The sequence below is a fragment of the Hyperolius riggenbachi genome, chromosome 3, assembly GCF_040937935.1.
Source record: "Hyperolius riggenbachi isolate aHypRig1 chromosome 3, aHypRig1.pri, whole genome shotgun sequence".
NCBI lineage: Eukaryota > Metazoa > Chordata > Amphibia > Anura > Hyperoliidae > Hyperolius > Hyperolius riggenbachi.
Window position 1 is genome coordinate 241,346,095 of NC_090648.1, and position 21,262 is coordinate 241,367,356.

Sequence of the window (21,262 nt, forward strand, 5' to 3'; positions counted from 1 at the left end):
TGATAATGTCTTGTCGTTTGCACATCTTTTACTTGAAAAAAGTTGTCCAACTTCTTCAAGTTTGATAATCGTGCATTTAAAAGACTTTTGTTGAGTATGTGTATGAGCCTCTACGTCTAGGAACCACAAGTGGTTCATAAAGTTCTGTAATTAAAAAAATATATACTTTTTTTTTGCGGAATCCACTATATTTGGTGGATGTCCGCTATTTTGCGGACATCCACATTCACATCGGAATTCTCTGATTAGCCAAATACTTTTAAGTCAGAGGTATTGGACCAATCAGAGAATGCAAAAGTTTACCATGGAAATTGGAATACCCTGGAAATTTTAGGCCAATCACAAGAATAGAATTTGAAAATACAGTAGTATTGGACCAATCAGAAAATGCAAAAGTTTAATGCAGAAATCGGAATACCAAGGAAATTTTAGGCTCGTTGAAATGGATCAGTTTTTACAATGGGCATCAGTTTTTCATCTGTGATTTCCATTACTGCTTGGTTAATGCAGCAGATCTGTAGATGCAAAATTACCGAACAGATCTGTTTCAAATAGACTGATGGGAACAGATCCTATTGATTAACATAGGATCCATTTGCATCTATTCTGTTTCAATATGCTGAATGCAATGTTTTTTTAGGACAGTTTTCTGTAAACCAAGCCTTAGGCTGGTTTCACACTTTAAACCAGCGATGCGGTGCGTCGCTTCCGCCACACCAAATCACTCTGCCAGAAACAGGCCTTTAAGAAACACTGCACTAGTATGTGGTGTTCCCTGTCTTGCCACCAGCCAAGCAGGAAGTGACGCGCGCTTTCGGTCACTTCCTGTTTCGGGGTATACGGAAGTGCACAGAAGCGTATTCAGCCTGAAAGCCTGGCCAAGTTGCATGTCCGGCCCAGCCAGGCGTGTTCCCCGCCAAACTCTCATCCCTGGGAGAGTTCTGCGCCTGCACAGTAGTACTCCGCAAGCGCAGAATGCTCCCAGCGACGGGAGAGCACGCGTGGCTGGGCTGCGCATGCACCATGAAGCGCTACTTGGCCAGGCTTTCGGGCTGAATTGCAAGGGACTGGAGAACCCCCGGGGAGATGGTAAGGGACGAGCAGCCTCAAGAGGCTTAAGGAAGTCCCAGGTAAATATGGAACCTGAAACGCTTCTCAGGTACACTTTAAGGATAACAATTAAAATCACAAGTGAAAATTGCAAATTCATTTTATTACGGCCACAAATAAAACACTACACTAAAACATAACAGTGGAGATAAACCAGGTTTGTACCTCTCATAAATATTTGAAATGGCCGTTATTAAATAGCTGATAGATTTGTTTCGTCAATAACTTCTACCAGCAAACAAGTTTATAGAATTTGCAGTATGGTTTAATGCAGAGTCCTCCTCACATAGGCATGAGGAAGCTAAGCAAGTAAAAATTCCTGCATGAAAATGCTGTGGGTGTTATGCAAAGCACAAAAGATTAAACAAAAATAAACATACAATTAGGATTCCTTTATGAACTGAAGTTGAGTAAATCAAGATGTTTTTCTTGAGCTCATTTTCCTCTGACCACACTGCTGTTATCTGATCTAATCATACATAGACTAAGTTGAGAGAATGTACCATTGGAGATCATACAAACATTTTTTTTTACTACAACATGAATATAATCTGAATTTCTAGCGCTGAATTGTTTTGTTTGCCTAACATTAACTCAAAGCCTATACGGTATATGCACTGAGGTTAAAATATAGACAAGTGACTAAAAAAAGGATAGAGCTAAAACATGCTGGAGGCAGCAAAACTGTAAATTTTGAAATGTGAAAAATAAATGTCAAATATACGGTAAGTAATATTTTAATAATTTAAAACATTTTTGTTTAATATATTGCTGTATTTATAAAAGGCAAAGTAAGACAGGACACACGTGAGCATACTATTTTCACCACTTTTACTATAATAAAGATGGTGGACTAGACTTTGGAAAGCTGTGAATTAATGGGAAAGTAAATTAATAAACAGATTTCACAACTCTTGATGGCCATGCTATTTTTGCAACTGTTAACCACTATCTGCTTTTTTTCAGGGTTAACCAGACCCACCAACCATGCATGTTAAGATCTGTACACACACTAGATGAATGTTGTCTGACTGGGACCTGATCCCTTGGGCAACATTGCTGGGCTGAGACTGTACAGATGCGTAGTTAGCTTGCAGGCTGCAGTTCTGTTGCAATGGGCGGAGGGCAGACAGAGTGCTGAAGGTTTGACCTCACAAGGCGAGTGGGGTAGGTGAGAAAAACAAAGCTATCGGCTGTCGCTCAGCCTAATTGATGTGCAAGGCGGGTTGCTGGCCAGGCAGTCATCGGGTGTCAGGGGCATCATACACTGGTTGGATTATTAGCTGAGGTGGTCATTATTGGCTGCCTCATCCAAGTTTAAGCCAGTGTGTATACAAGCCGTTTGCCTTAAAGTGAACCAGAGATGAAACACCCTCATGTATTTCACCATATAGATCAGTGGAAACATTAGAGAAAACAACTACCCTGCTCTCGGATTCATATTTCCTTGCTCAACTTTATTGTTATCAGTCCTGATAAAATCCCCGACTTAGCATTCAGTCTGGCTTTGCTCAGGAATCATTATAGCTGAGTCTGTCTTCTCTGATGTCTTTTCAAGCCCAAGCCTGTCCCCTTCTGGCTCTGCTGTAATGACTCAGCTATAATGATTCCTGAGCAAAGCCAGACTGAATGCTCAGTTGGGGATTTTATCAGGACTGCTAACAAGGTAGCTGAGCAAGGAAAAATAAAACAGAGAGCAGGGTAGGTGTTTTCTCTAATGTTCCCACTGATATATATTGTAAAATACATGAGGGTGCTTCGTCTTTGGTTCACTTTAAAGCCACATAAAGTGGTCCCTCTCTACCACTCTACACATTTTCTTTTTTAAATTGTAATAAAAGGAATATAAACAGACATCAGAGTTCATTAGTTTTTTTTTTTTTTCATGGATTGGATGCTGCAATTGCTCACCAGAAAGGAAAACAAACTACCAAAATGTTTTCGTCAAGAATTTCATTTGTTTGCATTTGGGACATTTTAAATCCAACATTTTGGGGCCCGTTTGGCTGAATAGCCCTTGAAACAACTTAGTTGTCATGAAAATGTTTATTTTTTTGCAAAATAGCTAGTACTAACTTCTCACATTACAATTAACCACTTTACCACTTTACCCAGTTGAGTATCTATGTCCCTGCAAAACACCACGACACCTCTAAGGGACGTAGATATTCGTCCCTTGCCGTCATGCACTCCCGCTCGCTCCAGAGTGCGCTCCCAAGGCCGATCGTTATAGGGGAGATAATTGAATGGGAACACAAAAAGTTCCCTTGTTAATGATCGCAGGGATCAATGATATGTCTGCAGTCATTGTAACTGCCGAAGTAACACAGACACACATTACTTACTGTTTGCGTACATATAGTATATCCTAATAGGAAATAATGCAAGAGGAAATCTTGTGGCCAAATAGTAAATTTACACCTACATTCATTTATTGTAATAAAAAGACCCACACTTACATTTAAAATTAACTCCTTCCCTCCCACACTCTCCCATAGCACCCAAATAATTTTTTTGCATAAAAAAAAAATGACAATTAAAAAAAAAACCTAAACCTTAGGTACTGGAATTTTTTTTAATATGTATGTCAAGAAGGTATATTACTGTTATTTTTTATATTATGGGTTTGCAATTAGTGATGGATGCAAAACTGAAAAAATACACCTTTATTTACAAATAAATTATATGGCACTATACGTTGTACTAGGGAAATGTTTTTAAATGTCGCAATAACCAGGACAAATGGGCAAATAAAACGTGTGTGTCTTATACACAGTAGAACGTTTTATTTTAAAACTATAATGCTCGAAAACTGAGAAATAATGATTTTTTCCATTTTTTTCTTATTATTCCCATTAAAATGCAGTTAGAATAAAATAATTTTTGACAAAATATACCACCCAAAGAAAGCCTAATTGGTGGTGAAAAAAATAAGATTGTTTCATTATGATTAGTAGTAATAAAGTTATAAGCGAATGACTGGAATGAGCCCTGAAAGGCGAAAACAGCTCTGGTTTTAAAGAGGAAAAAGAGGAAAGAGGAAAAGAGGAAAAACCCTTGGAGGTGAAGTGGTTAAATTGATCAAGACTCTTTAGAGATTAAAAAAAAATTAAGCTGAAGGTGGGAATCCCCTTTAACTTGGGCTAGATACTGCACAGACATTGGGGATATGGAAGTGAGCATAAAAGAACACTAATCCTTTGAGAAAGAGCTTTCTTTTTGTGTTTTAGCAATGCACGATTTTTCAGGAAGCAATTCACTCATAATCCAAAGCAACACCCAGGTAATTACACTGAGAAAATGGCTGTAAAACAATCGTATATGAAAGGGTGGATATCAAAATCTTGCTTTTTCAAGTCTATCAAACAGAATATGCTTCAAAATGTAAATGATTCATTATTACAGACAGCCGAAAGATAATTCATTTGTCTGCATTAATAAAGAAATGTGAATTAATTAAAGATACATGCAGAAACAAGCTTATCAAGAAGCTATTCAGCAGTGTTCTGCATAAACCAAATAATACTACTCATAATTAAAATCAGACGTGACATTCTGCAACCTAAACCATAATAAAATGCTGCTACAAGAGCAAGCCCATTTCTGCCCTAAGAACAATGTGAAACTACGATACACCTCTTAACTTTACATCATGCCGATCACTGTAACTAAATAAAGGCGAAGTCTTATTGATATTCTTAAACACTTACTGTCAGCACTTCAGCATATGTACCTCCACCTGGCCGCCGGTTTTTGCAGTAGGATGTAAATATAAATGTAGCTGCAATATGCACAGGAGGCACCAGAGATTGGCAGATGGAATCAATGCTGAAATACAGTATCATCTCACCTCTCTACCACTCCAGTGATGATTGCAGCTCTTCTGTCTCCCATTTGGTCCTTTTGGCACCCGGCGCCAGCTTCGTATCGCCTGACTCGGGCACCGCTATAGCATTAGTGCTATAGTGCATGCCCCATGCATTGGTAATTTGAGCCGGACCTGGAATTACTTCTCCGAGTTCTTGTGAATCAGGAATTTCAGTGGCAACAGGGTTAGCCATCATGCGCTCAACTCACTGGCGGCATACATATACGTATGCATTTGATCTCCTTCAGCTGCAGGTACTTTGCCCCGGTCTGATGACATCATCAAACTGGGACCTATTATATGCAGGAGGGTGGGATGACTGGTGTACAGGCATGGAATGGTAGGAAGGGGACCACTAGATCCTAGGATCGCAACTTGTGGTACACGTACCCCGGGGTACTTCTGATGGGTCCAAGGAGTACACAGGCTTGATATAGACAAGTATAACAAATTTATATTTTTAGGAAATAATAAATTTTATGTAAACAATACCAAATTAGTATTTTTGCTAATTAAAAGCAATGGTAAATACTTAGAGACTATGTAGAAACATTGACCATCTACTAGTTATTGAATATATCTGTGTCAAGAGGCACTTAAGGTATTCTTTATTAAGCCCCATCTACACGATACAATTCTTTGTGCGATTCGATTACGATTCGATTTATGATCTGATTACATCCGACATGTCCGATCGGGATTCGATTTGATTCAATTCGATTTGCCATTGTTTTGCACTGGAAAATCGAATCCCGATCGGACATGTCAGATTTAATCGGATCGTAAATAGAATCGTGATCGAATTGCACAAAGAATCGTATCGTATTGTAGATGGGGCTTTAAACCAGAGGGAACTTTGCAAGCCCTAGCTTTTAAAAGTGGTACAGACCAATGAATTGTTGAGAAACACTGTGCTAGATCATCAGGGAAATACATTTAAGAATGAGAGACAAGCAATAAACCAAGCTTGGGCAAACTCTCGCAGCCCAGACCACATGCTGCATACTACGGTCCGCATTCCTAGAAGCACTAGGTGCCAGCGTGTAATAATCTAAATGTCCAAGTGTGGTCTCCAGGCCGCACTCGCTCACAGCATAAACTGAGGTGCGAGGTCAGTCCGCAAGAGCACCAGGTCAGACGCCCAGTATAAAGTCCACAAGGACCAGCACACTCAGGGATTTCTTCCAAAACTCATAGAAATCTTTACTACAAAATCTTCAACATCATAAACATTAAAATATGTGAGCCTTCACAGAGACCAATGTCCGTCAAAAGCCTAGCAGTCGGGTAGACAAAGGTCACCATCATATAGAAAGTCCAAACATCACGGTGACAGACACCATCCAAGAGCTGTTTCGGGCGTACAGCCCGTCTTACTTGGCTTGAAGACGGGCTGTACGCCCGAAACAGCTCTTGGCCCGTGTCGGTCGATGTTGAAGATTTTGTAATAAAGATTTCTATGACTTTTGGAAGAAATCCCTGAGTGTGCTGGTCCTTGTGGACTTTATACAGCGTGTAATAATCTGGCACATTCTGACGGTGTGTCACGTGATGCTCTGTTGCCATGGAGATGCAACGCTGGAATCAGGTAAGTTTTAACCCACTCTTATCTCCAGCTTGCGGCTCTGGATGGAGGAAGGGGGTGGGGAAGAGTGGAATCTGCACGCGGTCACAGCACTGCACTTGACTATAGGGAAACTTTACATTATTAGTGGAACAATTAGATCTCCAGAAAAATGTATGAGGAGCTATATAGGGCATTCACTACATATGAAGGCACTATGATGGGGGTACACTTCAATGTAGCCATTAATAAGAGACACATGGGGCTTGATTCACTAAAGGGTGCTAACACAGTTAGCACGCCTAAAAGCTTTGCACGTGCAAACTAGGGTGCTAAGTAGTTTGCACGGCAAAGCTTTTATTGTTCGCGTGCTATTTTAGCGAGCGTAAAGTTTTGCGTGCATCACTTTGCATGCAAAATCAGCAGCTTCACGTGCAAAGTATGCTTATCACGCTACTTAGCATGCGAAGCTGCTGATTTTCCACGCGAAGCGTAAACTTTTGCGCGCATATTAGCATGTGCTAAGCCAGTTTTCACGTGCTAAGTGCCTTTTCACTGGCGTGCTAACACTTAGCACGCTTTTGTGAATCAAGCCCATGGAGTGGAAAAGTAATAGGAGCCCTGAAATAGAGAGTATGCAATGGTAAAGAAACATGTGGCTTTTAAAGCAAGTGAAGTCGTGGAACAGAAATGCAGACATGAAACTAACAAACGTTGATTTGGGTAATACCGTACTTCGAGTGATTATTTTGCCTGTAAATGTGCTGAAAGGCTATTTTTATTACTTAGGTGAAAAATAAGTGATTTATGAGAAGTTTTGTGAATTGACTCCAATGTGTTTTAGAAATCTCTCCTGCTTTTGTCAGGTACAAATCTTTTATAATTTTCTTTGCTTTTCTTTTTTAATTAAAAAAAATAAAAAGATGTGGGTTCAGTTTAACTATGCCTGCCATCATTCCTGTATACAATGCATTATGAAAGACCCCGTATAGTATTCATATCTGTGACGTGACTTCATCAGCTATTTATTTATACTTATGCTGGCTGTCAGCTGTGCTTTGTTGTCATCTGGATCATTCATATCAATCTAAATACCACAACTGACTGACAGCACATAATGGCAGTACTAATGGCAGTTTGTCAAGACTACACCTCCTCAACAGGGTCCAGGACAGTTACATAAACCACTGGGGCACATTTGTATTAGCAAAGAACATTATTAGAGTAAAACTTTTGCTTTTATTGCAATGGATATAAAAAAGCATTGTTTCCATATTTATTCCAATAAAGCTCTGGATGACTGAAAACGTATCCCTGACCCATAATACAGATGGTGATTAGAGATGTAGCGAGCAGTTCGCAGCAGGTGATTGAATCAATGGTATCTACATTAACTGATCTGACTAATAGTACCTATCCTCATCAGACCTGCTGTGGTTCCTATTTTATTTACCATAGTCAGCTGAACACAGAAATTGTAAACAAATCACAAAGGTGGTAACGAGCTTAGCAATAAACTGCTGTGAACATACATTTCTGAAGGATGTGTGGGGCGCTGCCTCTGCTCCGCATTGCTTTTGATAGTCTGCCCAGTCAAAGTCGTGCTCCGGATAACCTGCACACACACAAAAAAATGCTTTGTAATTAGCTGTCCTGAGCACTCCGAATTGGTGCAGCTTTGTGACCTATACACCCTAAAGACATATGCCAAATTAGAATGTGGTCAGGCATGCAGGCACCATCTAGCCACTCTCAGGGTTTTCTGCTGGCAGTATACACAAGCACACATGCTTGGAATGTTCAGAAACGTTGTCACCTCTTTTCATCATGTGCATTCAACACGTTACCACCACTATACACCCTGACCAAGTTTTTTTTATTTTTGCTTTTAGTTGTGTGACAGCTTTTCTAATCATAGCTCTCATCTTGGTATGATTTTTTAAGGATAGACAGGACTTTCCTTTAGTATTAAGTCAATTACAATAAACACAAAAAATCCAGCATTTTAAAATAAATGCCTTTTGTTTTCACTTATGGATAAAGCTTTTTCAGAAGGAAAATGTACATGTATGATTATTATTGGTATGCTATTAAATGCTATTCGTGCCTGACTATGACTATTATTATTTTACTTCTTTTATTTATTTTTTAAGTGAGTATTTCTTTTTTTGCGCTAAACAACAGTTGCTGCCAGTAGTCTGTTCTCTACTCACCCAGTACAAAACAGAACTTGCACAAGTGTCAGTTCACTCCCTGCTCATGTGATTTGTTAATTACAGCAATTAGGTGAATCAGAAAACACCACATTTTCTCCCGACAGTCACAGATCACAAAATTTACATGTTCTTGTGTTACTTCCATGTTAAACAGTTTGCACCATACATAATGCAGCATGATAGGTAGAGTGCTGCCCATAATTATTCATACCCCTGGCAAATTAAAGTTACTTTTATTCAATCAGCAAGTAATTTTTTGGCGGGAAATGACCAAAAGATAATAAGACGATGCACAAGAGGAATTATTGTGGGGAAAAAAAACATTTCTCAGCTTTTATTTACATTTTAGTAAAAAAAGTGTCCAGTCCAAAATTATTCATACTCTTCTCAATAATCAATAGAAAAGCCCTTATTAGCTATTACAGCAATCAAACGCTTCCTATAATTGCAGACTAGCTTTTTGCATATCTTCACGGGTATTTTTTCCCATTCATCTTTAGCAATGAGCTCCACATCTTTCAGGTTAGAAGGTCTTCTTACCATCACTCTGATCTTTAGCTCCCTCCACAGATTCTCAATTGGATTCAAGTCATAACTCTGGCTGGGCCACTCCAAAACATTAATGTTGTTGTCTGCTAATGATTTCTTCACCACTTTTGCTGTGTGTTTTGGGTCATAGTCATGCTGAAATGTCCACTGGTGGCCAAGGCCAAGTTTCTCTGCATACTACCTGATGTTGTCATTGAGAATCCTCATGTATTACTCTTTTTTCATGGTTCTGTTTACTGTGATTAGGTTCCTTGGTCCATTGGCTGAAAAAACAATCCCAAAGCATTAGGTTTGATAGTGTTCTTTGGGTTGAAAGCTTCTCCTTTTTTTACACCAAATGAAGGAAACATCATTGTGACCAAACAATTAAATTTTTGTTTCACATAAGACCAGAAGTCTTCTTCTTTGTTCAGATGAGCATTTGGAAAGGCCACACGTGCTTTTGTGTGCCTTATCTAGAGAAGTGGTATCCTCCTTGGTCTGCATCTGTGGAACCCAGCATTGTGCAGTGTCCGTTGGATTTTCTGCCTTTAGACATTGCCACCAGCCCAGCCCAGATTCACCAGGATGGCCTTGGTGGTGATCCTTGGATTCTTTTTCACCTCTTTCACTATCCTCCTGGCCAGCACATGTGTCACTTTTAGCTTCCAACCACATCCTCTGAGACTTTCCACAGTGCAGTACACCTTGTATTTTTTAATAATACTTTGCACTGTAACCACTGGAACTTGAAAACATTTAGAAATGGTCTTGTAGCCCTTCCCTGACTTGTGAGCAGCCACAATGCACAGTCGCAGGTCCCCACTGAGCTCCTTTGTCTTAGCCATGACTGTCCACAAACCAACTGCAGAGAGCTGCTGTTTTTCACCTGTTGAGTTGATTAAAACAGCTGTTCCCAATTAATCAGGGTCATTAGGATGCTTTAGAACAGCTTGGACTATTTGGAATGGTATAGAGCTTTGGATTTTCCCACAGACTGTGGCAGTTTGTGAAGGGTATGAATAATTGTGGACTGGACACTTTTTGCTCAAATGTAAATAAAAGCTGATAAATGTTTTTTTTTTCCCCACAATAATGCCTCTTGTACATCGTCTTATTATTTTTTGGGAGACACATATGTCATTTCCCATCAAAAAATTACTTGCCGGTTGAATAAAAGTAACTCAGTCAAAATTTGCCAGGAGCATGAATACTTATAGGCAGTACTGTAACTGATTTTCCATGCAGTATCATCATTCTATAGGCATGGAGTTAGCACATTCTCCCCACGTTTGTGTGGATTTCATTTGGGTGCTCCATTTTTCTGCTGGATGCAAAGACATGGACAAGACACAGAACATTCATATCGCACCTTTCTCCTGGCGGACTCAAAGCATCAGCGCCAGTAGGGTACGCTCAGTAGGCAGTATCAGTCAGTGTTAGGGAATCTTGCCCAAGGTTTTCTTACTGAATAGGTGCTGGTTTGCAGAACAACAAGAGCCGAAATTGCCGAACCTTAGTCTCCTTTGTCAGAGGCAGAGCCCTTAACCAGTACATTATTTAGCCAGTTCAAAGCACTGGTAGGGTAACAGACAGGCAACATAGTGTGGGTTGCTCACATAGCTCTACTGAAGTTATGTGCACGCGTTCATACTATAATGAACACAATGGAAATGGAATAATGGGTGTTACACTAGCAACTCCTGTGTTGTGTACATAACATGAGTTGAGCTATGTGCACATCAAGATGTACATTGTTTGCATAAATACAGGTGAAATTGCCATGCACAGGCAACCCCATTGAGGATAATTTACTAAAGGAGATGTGCATTAAATTGGTGAGAGATCATTATGCATCCAGATATTCAATATCGTGGAAAGCAAAGTATAGATCCGCACACAGGCTCATTCAGGAACAGCATCAACTCTTATTGTCCCATCACACACGTACAACCTGGCGTGCAGTCAGATGGTTGTACGTGTTTGATCGGCCAATAGAAGTTGATACTTTTCCTGAGTAAGTCTGTGTGCGGATCTATACTTTGCCTTTGTGGATTACGATTGCCTTGGATCTTGCACCAGCATCCACTGGACAAAGATGTGCGGTTCTTTTTCCTTGCAGATATTCAATATGGATGGCATAGTGGCATAACGGGGTAGCAGGAAAAAAGGGTGCCAGCTGAGGGTGGACGAAAAGGGCGCCGCCATAGACTTTAATGCAGAAAATAGCAGAAAAAAGGCGCTGCAAAATTTTTTGTTAATAACATTAGAACATTATAGGTTTTGAGGTAGTTATCGTTTTAGAAGTTTACAACGTTATAGTTTTTGTCATATTCTTTCGTTAATAAGTACATATTTTAAGTTTTCAAAGGTATCATCGTTAATATATGTAAAAGGGTGTTTCTGCAGAGGGAGTGGTTAGTGTTAGGCACCACCAGGGGGAGTGGTTAGCGGTGGTTAGTTTTAGGCAACACCAGTGGTGGTGGTTAGGGTTAGGCACCACCGGGGGGTGCTTAGAGTTAGGCGCCACTAGGGGAGTGGTTAGTTTTAGGCACCACCAGGGGAGGGTTCTGTGTGAGGGTAGGGTTGGGTTAAGCAGTACTGACGAAAATGCAACGACATTTAACGTTAATATTTATTCGTTATTATATCTTGTTTGTTTTTTGCAACAGTAAATATCGTTAATAAAGCTTGACAACGATGGTTCTTGTTATCAAATTTTGTTAATACCTGGCGCCAAATTCGTTAATAAGTCCGGCCCTTTTTTCACGGTGCCCTTTTTTTTATGCACGCCATAACAGAACACCCTATCAGCTTGCAGAGAATCAAACCTGGCCCAGGAAACCATCTGCTTAGAGTTTGTAGGTTCTCCCTATGCTTTTGTAGGTTTCATCCCACTTTACAAAATTAAAGTAAGTTAACTGGTTGCTCAAAACCTTAGCCTTAGATTGTGATAGTGATACCAGACTATTGCTTTGGTAGATTGGTGGTTAGTTTGCGATTTCCTCTGAGGAAATGTTAGCGGTATGACTTGTCCTGTAGAAGAAGTCAGTGCTACAGAAGTGCATAATACGTATTATAAATAATAAGGTGCACATAAATTAAAATAAAAAAGCAGGTACTGTGCATGCTAGTGTAATACTTGATACTTCACAGAATTTCCCTTTTGATCAGGCATGGTCGGAAGAGCCAATTTCCGATTCCGCGGTAATTCCGCATACCGCCACTACCGAAATTCCGCTACCGTTTCATTCCGACGGAATTCCTAAGCTGTTCCGCGGAATTCCGAGGTATACGGAATTCCGTCGGAAAATTTTTAAAAACTCTCTCTCTCTCTCTCTCTCTCTCTCTCTCTCTCCATCCATCCTCTTATATCATCCAGTAGGGAATTGCAGATTTTCAAAACAGCTTATATACCATAGCTGGGATGGATGGATGGATGGATGGATGGGAGAGAGAGAGAGAGAGAGAGAGAGAGAGAGAGAGAGAGAGAGAGAGAGAGAGAGAGAGAGAGAGATTGACTGATTTTTGCTGTTATTCCGGAAAATTCCGTCGGAATTATAAAATTTCCGCGGAATTCCGTTTCAGATTATATAGAAATTCCGTTCCGACTAACAAAATCGGAATTATTAATTCCGACCGGAATCACGGAATTAATAATTCCGCTGAATTTTCCGACAATCCCTACTTTTGATAAGGACATGTCATTAAACCTTTACACACTGAATGCTTGGCACCACAAATCAGTTCCTTAATGTCATGGTTAGCAAACTGCGGATTATTGGTAGGTGATGATGGAAACCGTGACTTGCATGGAATTATTTAACAAATACAAGATTTCTATAAAATAAATGCAGTGTGTTATATGTTTAGTACTGATGTCCTTGCATATTTAGTGAATAAAGGGCATATAATTCAGGGCAGATCTGTCTAAATTAGCAATCCTGTTGAATGAATGGTGAAACCACAGGGGGAATATATCTTTTCCTGGTGAAAGTAAAACAGGATAATATATGGATGGGTAGTAATGAAGGCCTTACATGACTTGATTACACCACACACTACAGACCTTTAGGAGGAGATAGATTGACTCCGTTTATAAGGCACCATTGTACAGGCAGCAGCCCTAGTGAATCAGCATGGCAAAGCATTGGCAGGTTTCTGGCTTCTGCTCTTAAATCATCAACAGTCACTTGGAAATAAAGGTTGCTGAAGACCTGCAATTAAAGCAATATAAACATCCATGAACAGCTGTGATTTAACATTAATTGTTTAAAGAAATGCAAACAGCCCAACTAGAGACAAATATCTAAATATACTATATGATAGCTTAGTAAGAGAATCACTTAAACATGCTATGCTAAAGGAAGTTTGTACATGGAAAAATTCAGTTTAAAATTTAATTGTATAATTTGAAGCAGCCCAGCTAACGAGGATAAGCTGAGAGTATCTTCCATGGGTAACATTGCTTGGGTCATATTATTCTATTTAGTCTAAATGACCAATCACATAGTCTCTGCGTTCAAATCCTGGCTAAAGCCAATAACTAACCAGCAAGCACTACATAATAAAGTACGTAAACATAAAAAAGCAAGTTTAAAAAACCAAATAATAAGTTATAACAAAAAGATTTCAAACTATAGCATTGGAAGACTGTGGTGCCGAAAATGGTCGATGAAAGGGCTCGAGGCCAGATACCTTAAAATAATTAATTTGTTATAAGCGAACTAAGAAGTGCATCAAAGTTGTATAAATGACTGCCAATGAGTGCCAAAACAGGTCTCTGAAAAAAATTGTGTTGTAGTTTTACTTTAATGTAGAATTGAGGTCACACCTTCCTCTGTGCTTCAATAGATTTGTCACACCAATATTACTTCTAACAAAATCTTATTTAATAAAAAAAAAGGCCTATAGTGGCTAATACATTTACTTTCCCTCTCCCTTGGAGCCTTACCAGTGACTGCACTCCCAGGAAGGTGTGCTGTATTAAGCTTTCTCTGCTGTGAGAAAAAGTATAAGCAATAAAGAGTTGGGCAACAGGTTTATTGCATGTCGGAAGAGACAGTAATTCTGCTAGAAGTCGAAAAAAATATCCCAAATTAATATTTCTAATAATCATCCCTTTAAGAATTGCTGGTCAGTGTCATTTTTCACCTAATCTCCTATAAAGTCAGGCTATATTTTATGACTGAAAACATGACCTGCTACAGGTACTTAAAGCAAACCAATAGTAAAAAATAAAAAAAACCAAAGATGAATGACAAATAATCAAAGTACTCCAAAAGTAGAAAAATAGGCTTACACACACACACACACACACACACACACACACTATGACTTGCCTTTGTCACAGTTGCAGGACGAATATGACATGGCTCAGATGGGTCCACTGCCTCCACCTTCATCCCAAGACTAAATGAATGGCTTCTTAGGTCCACGTGGTCCTTTACAGAAAAATATAATTTTTTTTTGTGTAAAAATATACTGTCTATTCGGATAATTTAATCGGTCAAGTCTTTAAGCCTAATTCAGTTGCACACATTGCAAGCAACAAACAGGTGTATACGAGAGTGACCTTCATGTATGTAGATCTATTTGCAGATGAATAGCAAATAAAAACACCCATATACAGAGAAGGAACATGAACTCCTGTAAACTCCTCTTTATCTGTGCTTTGTGATTGGGCAGACTGGGTTCTTGGTTGCTGTGCAAACTCCACAACTTGTCCTATTATTATCCACACCAAATGGTCTCAGAGGAGTTTGGGGCCACCGGCCAGTCATTCTCTGTGAGCACAGGTTAACTGACCCCATTTGTGACATAATTAGATAGGAAAATGTCAATAGTTCATGTATTTTCACTCAGGGACATTTAATAGGCTGCCACTGAGCAGACACAACAAAACATTCAATCTACTTTGTAAATATTTAAATTTAAAATAAAATCATTGGATATGTAAAACAGGCATTTTTAGGAGTATAAATAAAACATTTTTATCTCATGAGTTTTAAATAGTACGGATTTTTTTTTTTACAGTATTTCCCAATATGCTATTCTCCTGCTTCTAAAAATCATTATTTATTTTAAAAATACACATGCCATCTTCCTCTATCTCACCATCATACAAATCCCTATATAACACAAGAAATAACTAGAGCATGCATATAGTCTTTTGCCAAACTTTCTTAATAAAATCCATAATTGTGCCCTTGTGCGGGGACGCGGCGGATCGCCTCTTCCGCGTGCCCGCCGCGTCCCCGCTCGCCGCGCGTGCGCCGCATACGATTCCCCGCTCGTCCCCGCCGGCGCCGCTTATCTCCCTCACGATTCCCTGCCATTGTCCCCTCGCGGGGATCGAGCAGGGAATCGGCGGTGCGGAGATCCGTCCTGTCGGATCTTATCAATCGAGCCGCATCAGCGGCTCGATTGATAAGGAGCATCGCGGCCGCATCTACGTGTGTAGATGCGGCTTATAGCTTCTGTAATTATTGGAGGCAGAGGATCAGCAGGAGTGCCAGACAAACTGCATTGTTTAAAAGGAAATAAATATGTCAGCCTCCATATCGGTCTCACTTTAGGTGTCCTTTAACGCTCTGAAAGCGTAATAATAATAATAATAATAATAATCCCAAACATGATGCTGCAAATTAACACATTTTGTTTAACCACTTGCCGACCGCACGCTTATACCGTGCGTCGGCAAAGTGGCAGCTGCAGGACCAGCGACGCAGTACTGCGTCGCCAGCTGCAGGCTGATTAATCAGGAAGCAGCCGCTCGTGCGAGCGGCTGCTTCCTGTCAAATCACGGCGGGGGGCTCCGTGAATAGCCTGCGGGCCGCCGATGGCGGCTCGCAAGCTAAATGTAAACACAAGCGGAAATAATCCGCTTTGTTTACATTTGTACGGCGCTGCTGCGCAGCAGCGCCGTAAAGCAGATCGGCGATCCCCGGCCAATCAGCGGCCGGGGATCGCCGCCATGTGACAGAAGACAGCCTGTCACTGGCTGCACAGGACGGATAGCGTCCTGTGCAGCCCAGATCTCCCGGGGGAGCAGGTAGGAGAGGGAGGGGGGAGAATGTCGCCGCGGGGGGGGGCTTTGAGGTGCCCCCCCGCAAAATGCCTGCAAGTAGGAGCGATCAGACCCCCCCTGCACATCATCCCCATAGGGGGGAAAAAAGGGGGGCGATCTGATCGCTCTGTGTGGCCACGGATCTGTGCTGGGGGCTGCAGAGCCCACCCAGCACAGATCCAAACAAACAGCGCTGGTCCTTAAGGGGGGGTAAAGGGTGGGTCCTCAAGTGGTTAACTAAATAAGAGACTGTTCACTCTTGTCCTTGTGGAAACAATAATGTGTTTTTCAGCATGCATGATTCTGCGTTTGCAAGTTTTTCACTCTAATGTTGTTACCAATTTTTATATTCAGACTGTTTGTATTGAACAGTTACCATTGTGATTTTTCTATAAATATCAATAAAGCTAATTTACATAAAAACATTCAAAACTGCATGTGAATTTAAATAAAAAACCATGAATTTGAAGTGTTCTAATTGACTTGATTTAAATCACACATTGCACAAGAGAAAAAGAAGACCTGCCATCCCTATTTTAAATGCAGAATATTTACAAATGTTAATCCACAAAATATTCAGAAGTACAATGCAATGCCATTGAGCAACATAACGTTGCAGGTTGCATGCATTTTTTTTTATAGAATTATTGTATAGTCTACGTCACTGTGTTAGCTAGGTGGGGCTTAGCATTGCAGTACAAAGAGATTGTCTGCTTATACATTTATTCTTAATTATTTATTATTATTTTTTTGCATCTGCTATTATTTGCTGACTTGTTCAGAATAACTGATGATACTGGGAGAGACACATAAAAAATAATATGCACTAACTTTAGATATTGCACACATAAGCAAACTGTTTTTAAAACGACTGACATATTTATTTACTTTATTGCAAGGGGTCCAATTACAGCAAGGTAAAACACTGAGTAATTTTTCCCTGGGCTGTTACTCTTATTACAAGTCCCAATGGATTTCCTTTCTATAAATCATACATAATTAGAGCCTTCTGAAGGCCACAATGATGTGAATGAAGAGAAACCACAAGTGACTTTAGCCTGGTAGACGCAGCACAATGGATGCTACAAATGTTCCACACACGCTAAAAATAGCGCAGAACCCTCGCTGATTCTGTTCTTTTATGATGTTTCTCAGTTCTTCTTGGCAATACATTTTTTTCAGCTAATTCCATATTAAACTTTCTTGTGTGAAAACATTTCCACTAACATGCAGGATGTAAAGCTAGAATGGATCCACAACAGAAATGTATATTTATGTAATTCACAGTGATCGGCAAGTGGAAATGCCTAATATGTAATTGTAAGTGATGAGGGAGAGTGGAAAAGAAAGACCTTGTAAAAATGTCAGCCTGACTGATAATTCATGTGGTTGCCTGGATTTACAAACTAGCAGCGCTCAGGTTTCTTGTCAGGGGGCTAATTATGTTTATCAGGGCCACATCATCGGAAAAACCATTACACGGCCTCATGACTCTTTTTAAAAGAGGCCCTGTAATGGATCTAAATATGTGAATCCACTGCTATTGAGAGAAGCGTGTTTGCTAACACTAATGTTGCTGTTTCCCTGTAAGTGGCCTTTCATACTTTTTATTGTGATTTATGGCAATGTTCCATACATCAGTTTCCGCATTTTGTGATTTATTGGTTTGGGAGGTTTTTTTTGCGTGTGTTTTTTTATGTGGTTTTTCAGATTGTAATTTGTTTGTGCATACCAATAAAGTTAATTGACATGAAATTGTATGTAATTAACTTCAAAGTCCCATGGCACTGACAGGGTATTATGCCCTTGGTAGTTACTATGGTGTGTTTAAAAAATGGGCACGGTTAACTGGTTGGGTTATGGTAAGGTGTAAGCTCATAGCATCTTACCTTGAAAACTTCTACAGGTAGAGGACACTTTGCTGCATGTACCAGGGATTTATCCAGAGCGCATTTCCATTCAGTTATGCTCTTCAGTGGACAAATATCTACAAAATAAGAATTGACTGATTTCTCATAAGATGTACACTATATAATATATAATGCTGTAAACAGAACTATTTTTTTTCTTAAAAAAAATTTTCTTAAAAAATTACAGATGCACCTAGAGTAGAACAAAGTTTTTCAACACAATAGCTCTGCAAATAGGTACCTCTTTATTTAGTATATAAGCATTAACAAATTCTATTTTACTCGGGATTTAGGCCATTTTATGCAGTATTATTATTATTTATTTACAAAGTGCCAACATATTTGGTAGCGCTGTACAATGTAAGGAAGCAAACAAGGGATACATAATGATACAGACAACGTTATACATCAAATATGGACACTGGTACAAAATACAGAACAGGTGATTACAATAGCAAATGTAACATGATGACTAAAATGTATAAATGTATAACAGCGTGCAAGCAATTAAAATAACATTCCATGACACAAAAGGGTGAGAGTCCTGCCCTTGCGAGCTTACAATCTAAAGGAATGGGGTGGAAACAAGAGGTGGTGGAAGTATACAGTATATGTACAGGCAGTGCGTAATTAGGTTATTTAGTGAGGAGTAAATGTAGATGCGAGGTTGAAGGGTGCATGGCCTAAGCTAGAGATATAATAGCTGTTGCTAAAGCTGGCCTTATCTTATTTATTTTTTCCTGGATCCAATTTGCCCTTTATTTCTCATCCTCTTTTCCCACTATCCTGGCCTGCATTATATATTTCTTTTCCTTCACACATGTTTACTTACACACACTCTTTCCTATACTTCCTCCCTTTCCTGTGACAACCAAGTACCCCTTTCCTCCTACCACTCCCCCTTTCTTCCCACCCACTATTCCCACCCCTCTATTTTAACCTCCACCTAACCTTGTTTTGTTTCACCCATAACCATCTAAATTCCTTTTTTTCTTTAAATCTACTTTCTCCACCCACACATACACATACATCCCTATACTTCCATTCCCATCCCGTTCTCCACATAACGGTTAGATATCCCTCAGTTCCTTGTCCTCTGCCCTCCCTACCTGACTTTTTCTTGTCTCTAACCTACCCCCTCTCTCCAACACACACATTTCTACATACCCCACAAGGTGGCCATATACCATACATTTTATCTTCCTTTCTTTAGGTATTTAAAATGTAATAAATGTTATTGATTGCATTAATTGACAAATCAAACCATGGTGCCATAACTATTCTATTTCTTATGGAGAAAACAAATTGATATCTGGGTTCAATTTTTCTCAATTGAAAAAAAAATACTTTAAATTTTTTTATATAGTCAATTTCAAACAAACAAAAATTGAGCATTTTAGTTGCACTGTGTGTGGCATTGGCCTCTTTTAGTCTCTCTCTGGTTTATTTGTCCAATAAATGCCTGTACAGTAGTAACGTAGTATAATCTTTTTGACCGGTGTGTACATAGTCCTCATTTCTACATGACTTATTTTCTTTGAGTGCTTAGATATCATTTTCTTTGGCAAAAATTGTGGATGAGGTTTTCAAGCAACTATACCTCCTGATGATATGAACCTACTGCGTTGTTTCATGAAACACATTGAGGGATTCGTTTATTTTGCTATATCAGAAAATAACTACTTACTCAATTTCATTCCTAGCGGTATAGAGGTGACTAATAGCTCAGGAGCTGTTCTCCCTCCCAGGTTACAAAACTAGTATACTCCTCACTGATTGCATATGTTAATAAAATACATAACTGGTCTTGAAATAATTTTTGTACTTTTAAGACTGTTTAAAATGGAACTGAATACTTAAAAAAACAACAACAAAGTGTTTAACTTACCTGGGGCTTCTGCCAGCCCCTTGCAGCCTTTCTGTCCTGCGCCAGTCCTCCACAATCCTCCATTCTCCCGCAGCCAGGTAGTTTCGTTACCATTGATGCAGCAACTGTGCCTGCCTGGGCCAAGTGTATCTTTCTTTGTGTTCTCGCCCACAATAGCGTCCTGAAAGATACGTGTGGCTCGGGGTGCGCAGGCACAGTTGCAGTCGACTTACAAGTGCAAAAATTTGCGTTTGTGCGTTATTGTGCTTACAGCCGTGCTAACAGTTAGCATTGTTTTGTGAATCAAGCCTTTAGACTGTAAGCTTTGATTGGCCAGAGGGTTCTCCTTCTCTGTCATAGTTTGTAGGCAGGTTTGTCCTTTGCTTTACCTATGTGATGTGCAGCATTGCATCATATATTGGTGCTATATAAATGGAAGATAATAATAGTAATGATAACAGGAACATAAGCTCCTGTTTATTCCTGATAGTGTTATTGTTGGACCTGCTCAGCAGCAACAGGTGTCTTCTATCTCCATATGCATAGGACAAGAAGTGCCATGCAAATTCTGTAATAAGTGTCTTTTCAAGGCAAGGTTTCATGAATCTGGAGTCATGTTACATTGCCTCTTTTGATAAAAATAGCACTTGGCAGAGTTCATCTTTAACTTAAATAGACTGAAAACTATTATAATCAGAATGGTCACCTTTACTGAAGAATATTTGATTAACCATTATTTTTCAGCCTGAATCATTAATTTGTCAACAAACTATGGTAATTTCCTAACAGCACCGATACTTTATGCACCATTCACAGGGCTAAGCATACTAATAAAAGAGGCTAGATATTGTAATGGTTAAGGGATCTGCCACTGACACAGCAGACCTGGGTTTGAATCTCAGCTCTGCCTGTTTAGTAAGCCAACACCTATTCAGGAGGAGACCTTAGGCAAGTCTCCCTAACACTGCTATTGCCTATAGAGCATGTCCTAGTGGCTGCATCTCTGGCGGTTTGAGTCCGCCAGGAGAAATGCACGATATAAGTGGGTGACTTGTTTCATTTTTTATTTTTATTTTAAGTTCAATAAATCTTCTGTTTACATGATGACCTCACAGGCCAGGCTAATAGAT

At 39.6% G+C, this 21,262-nt stretch overlaps 1 protein-coding gene across 7 annotated transcripts in view; it reads right to left on the reverse strand.

Annotated features, from left to right (window-relative positions):
• Positions 1-21,262, reverse strand: part of SFMBT2 (Scm like with four mbt domains 2) — a 279,053-nt gene that overhangs the window by 58,675 nt on the left and 199,116 nt on the right. For all 7 annotated transcript variants that reach the window (XM_068276048.1, XM_068276051.1, XM_068276049.1 and 4 more), the window contains 4 exons: positions 18,245-18,342; positions 14,629-14,730; positions 13,356-13,503; positions 8,075-8,157 (listed from right to left, as the gene is read on the reverse strand). In XM_068276048.1, the coding sequence (XP_068132149.1) occupies positions 8,075-8,157; positions 13,356-13,503; positions 14,629-14,730; positions 18,245-18,342 (431 nt within the window). The remainder of the gene's footprint in view (positions 1-8,074; positions 8,158-13,355; positions 13,504-14,628; positions 14,731-18,244; positions 18,343-21,262) is intronic.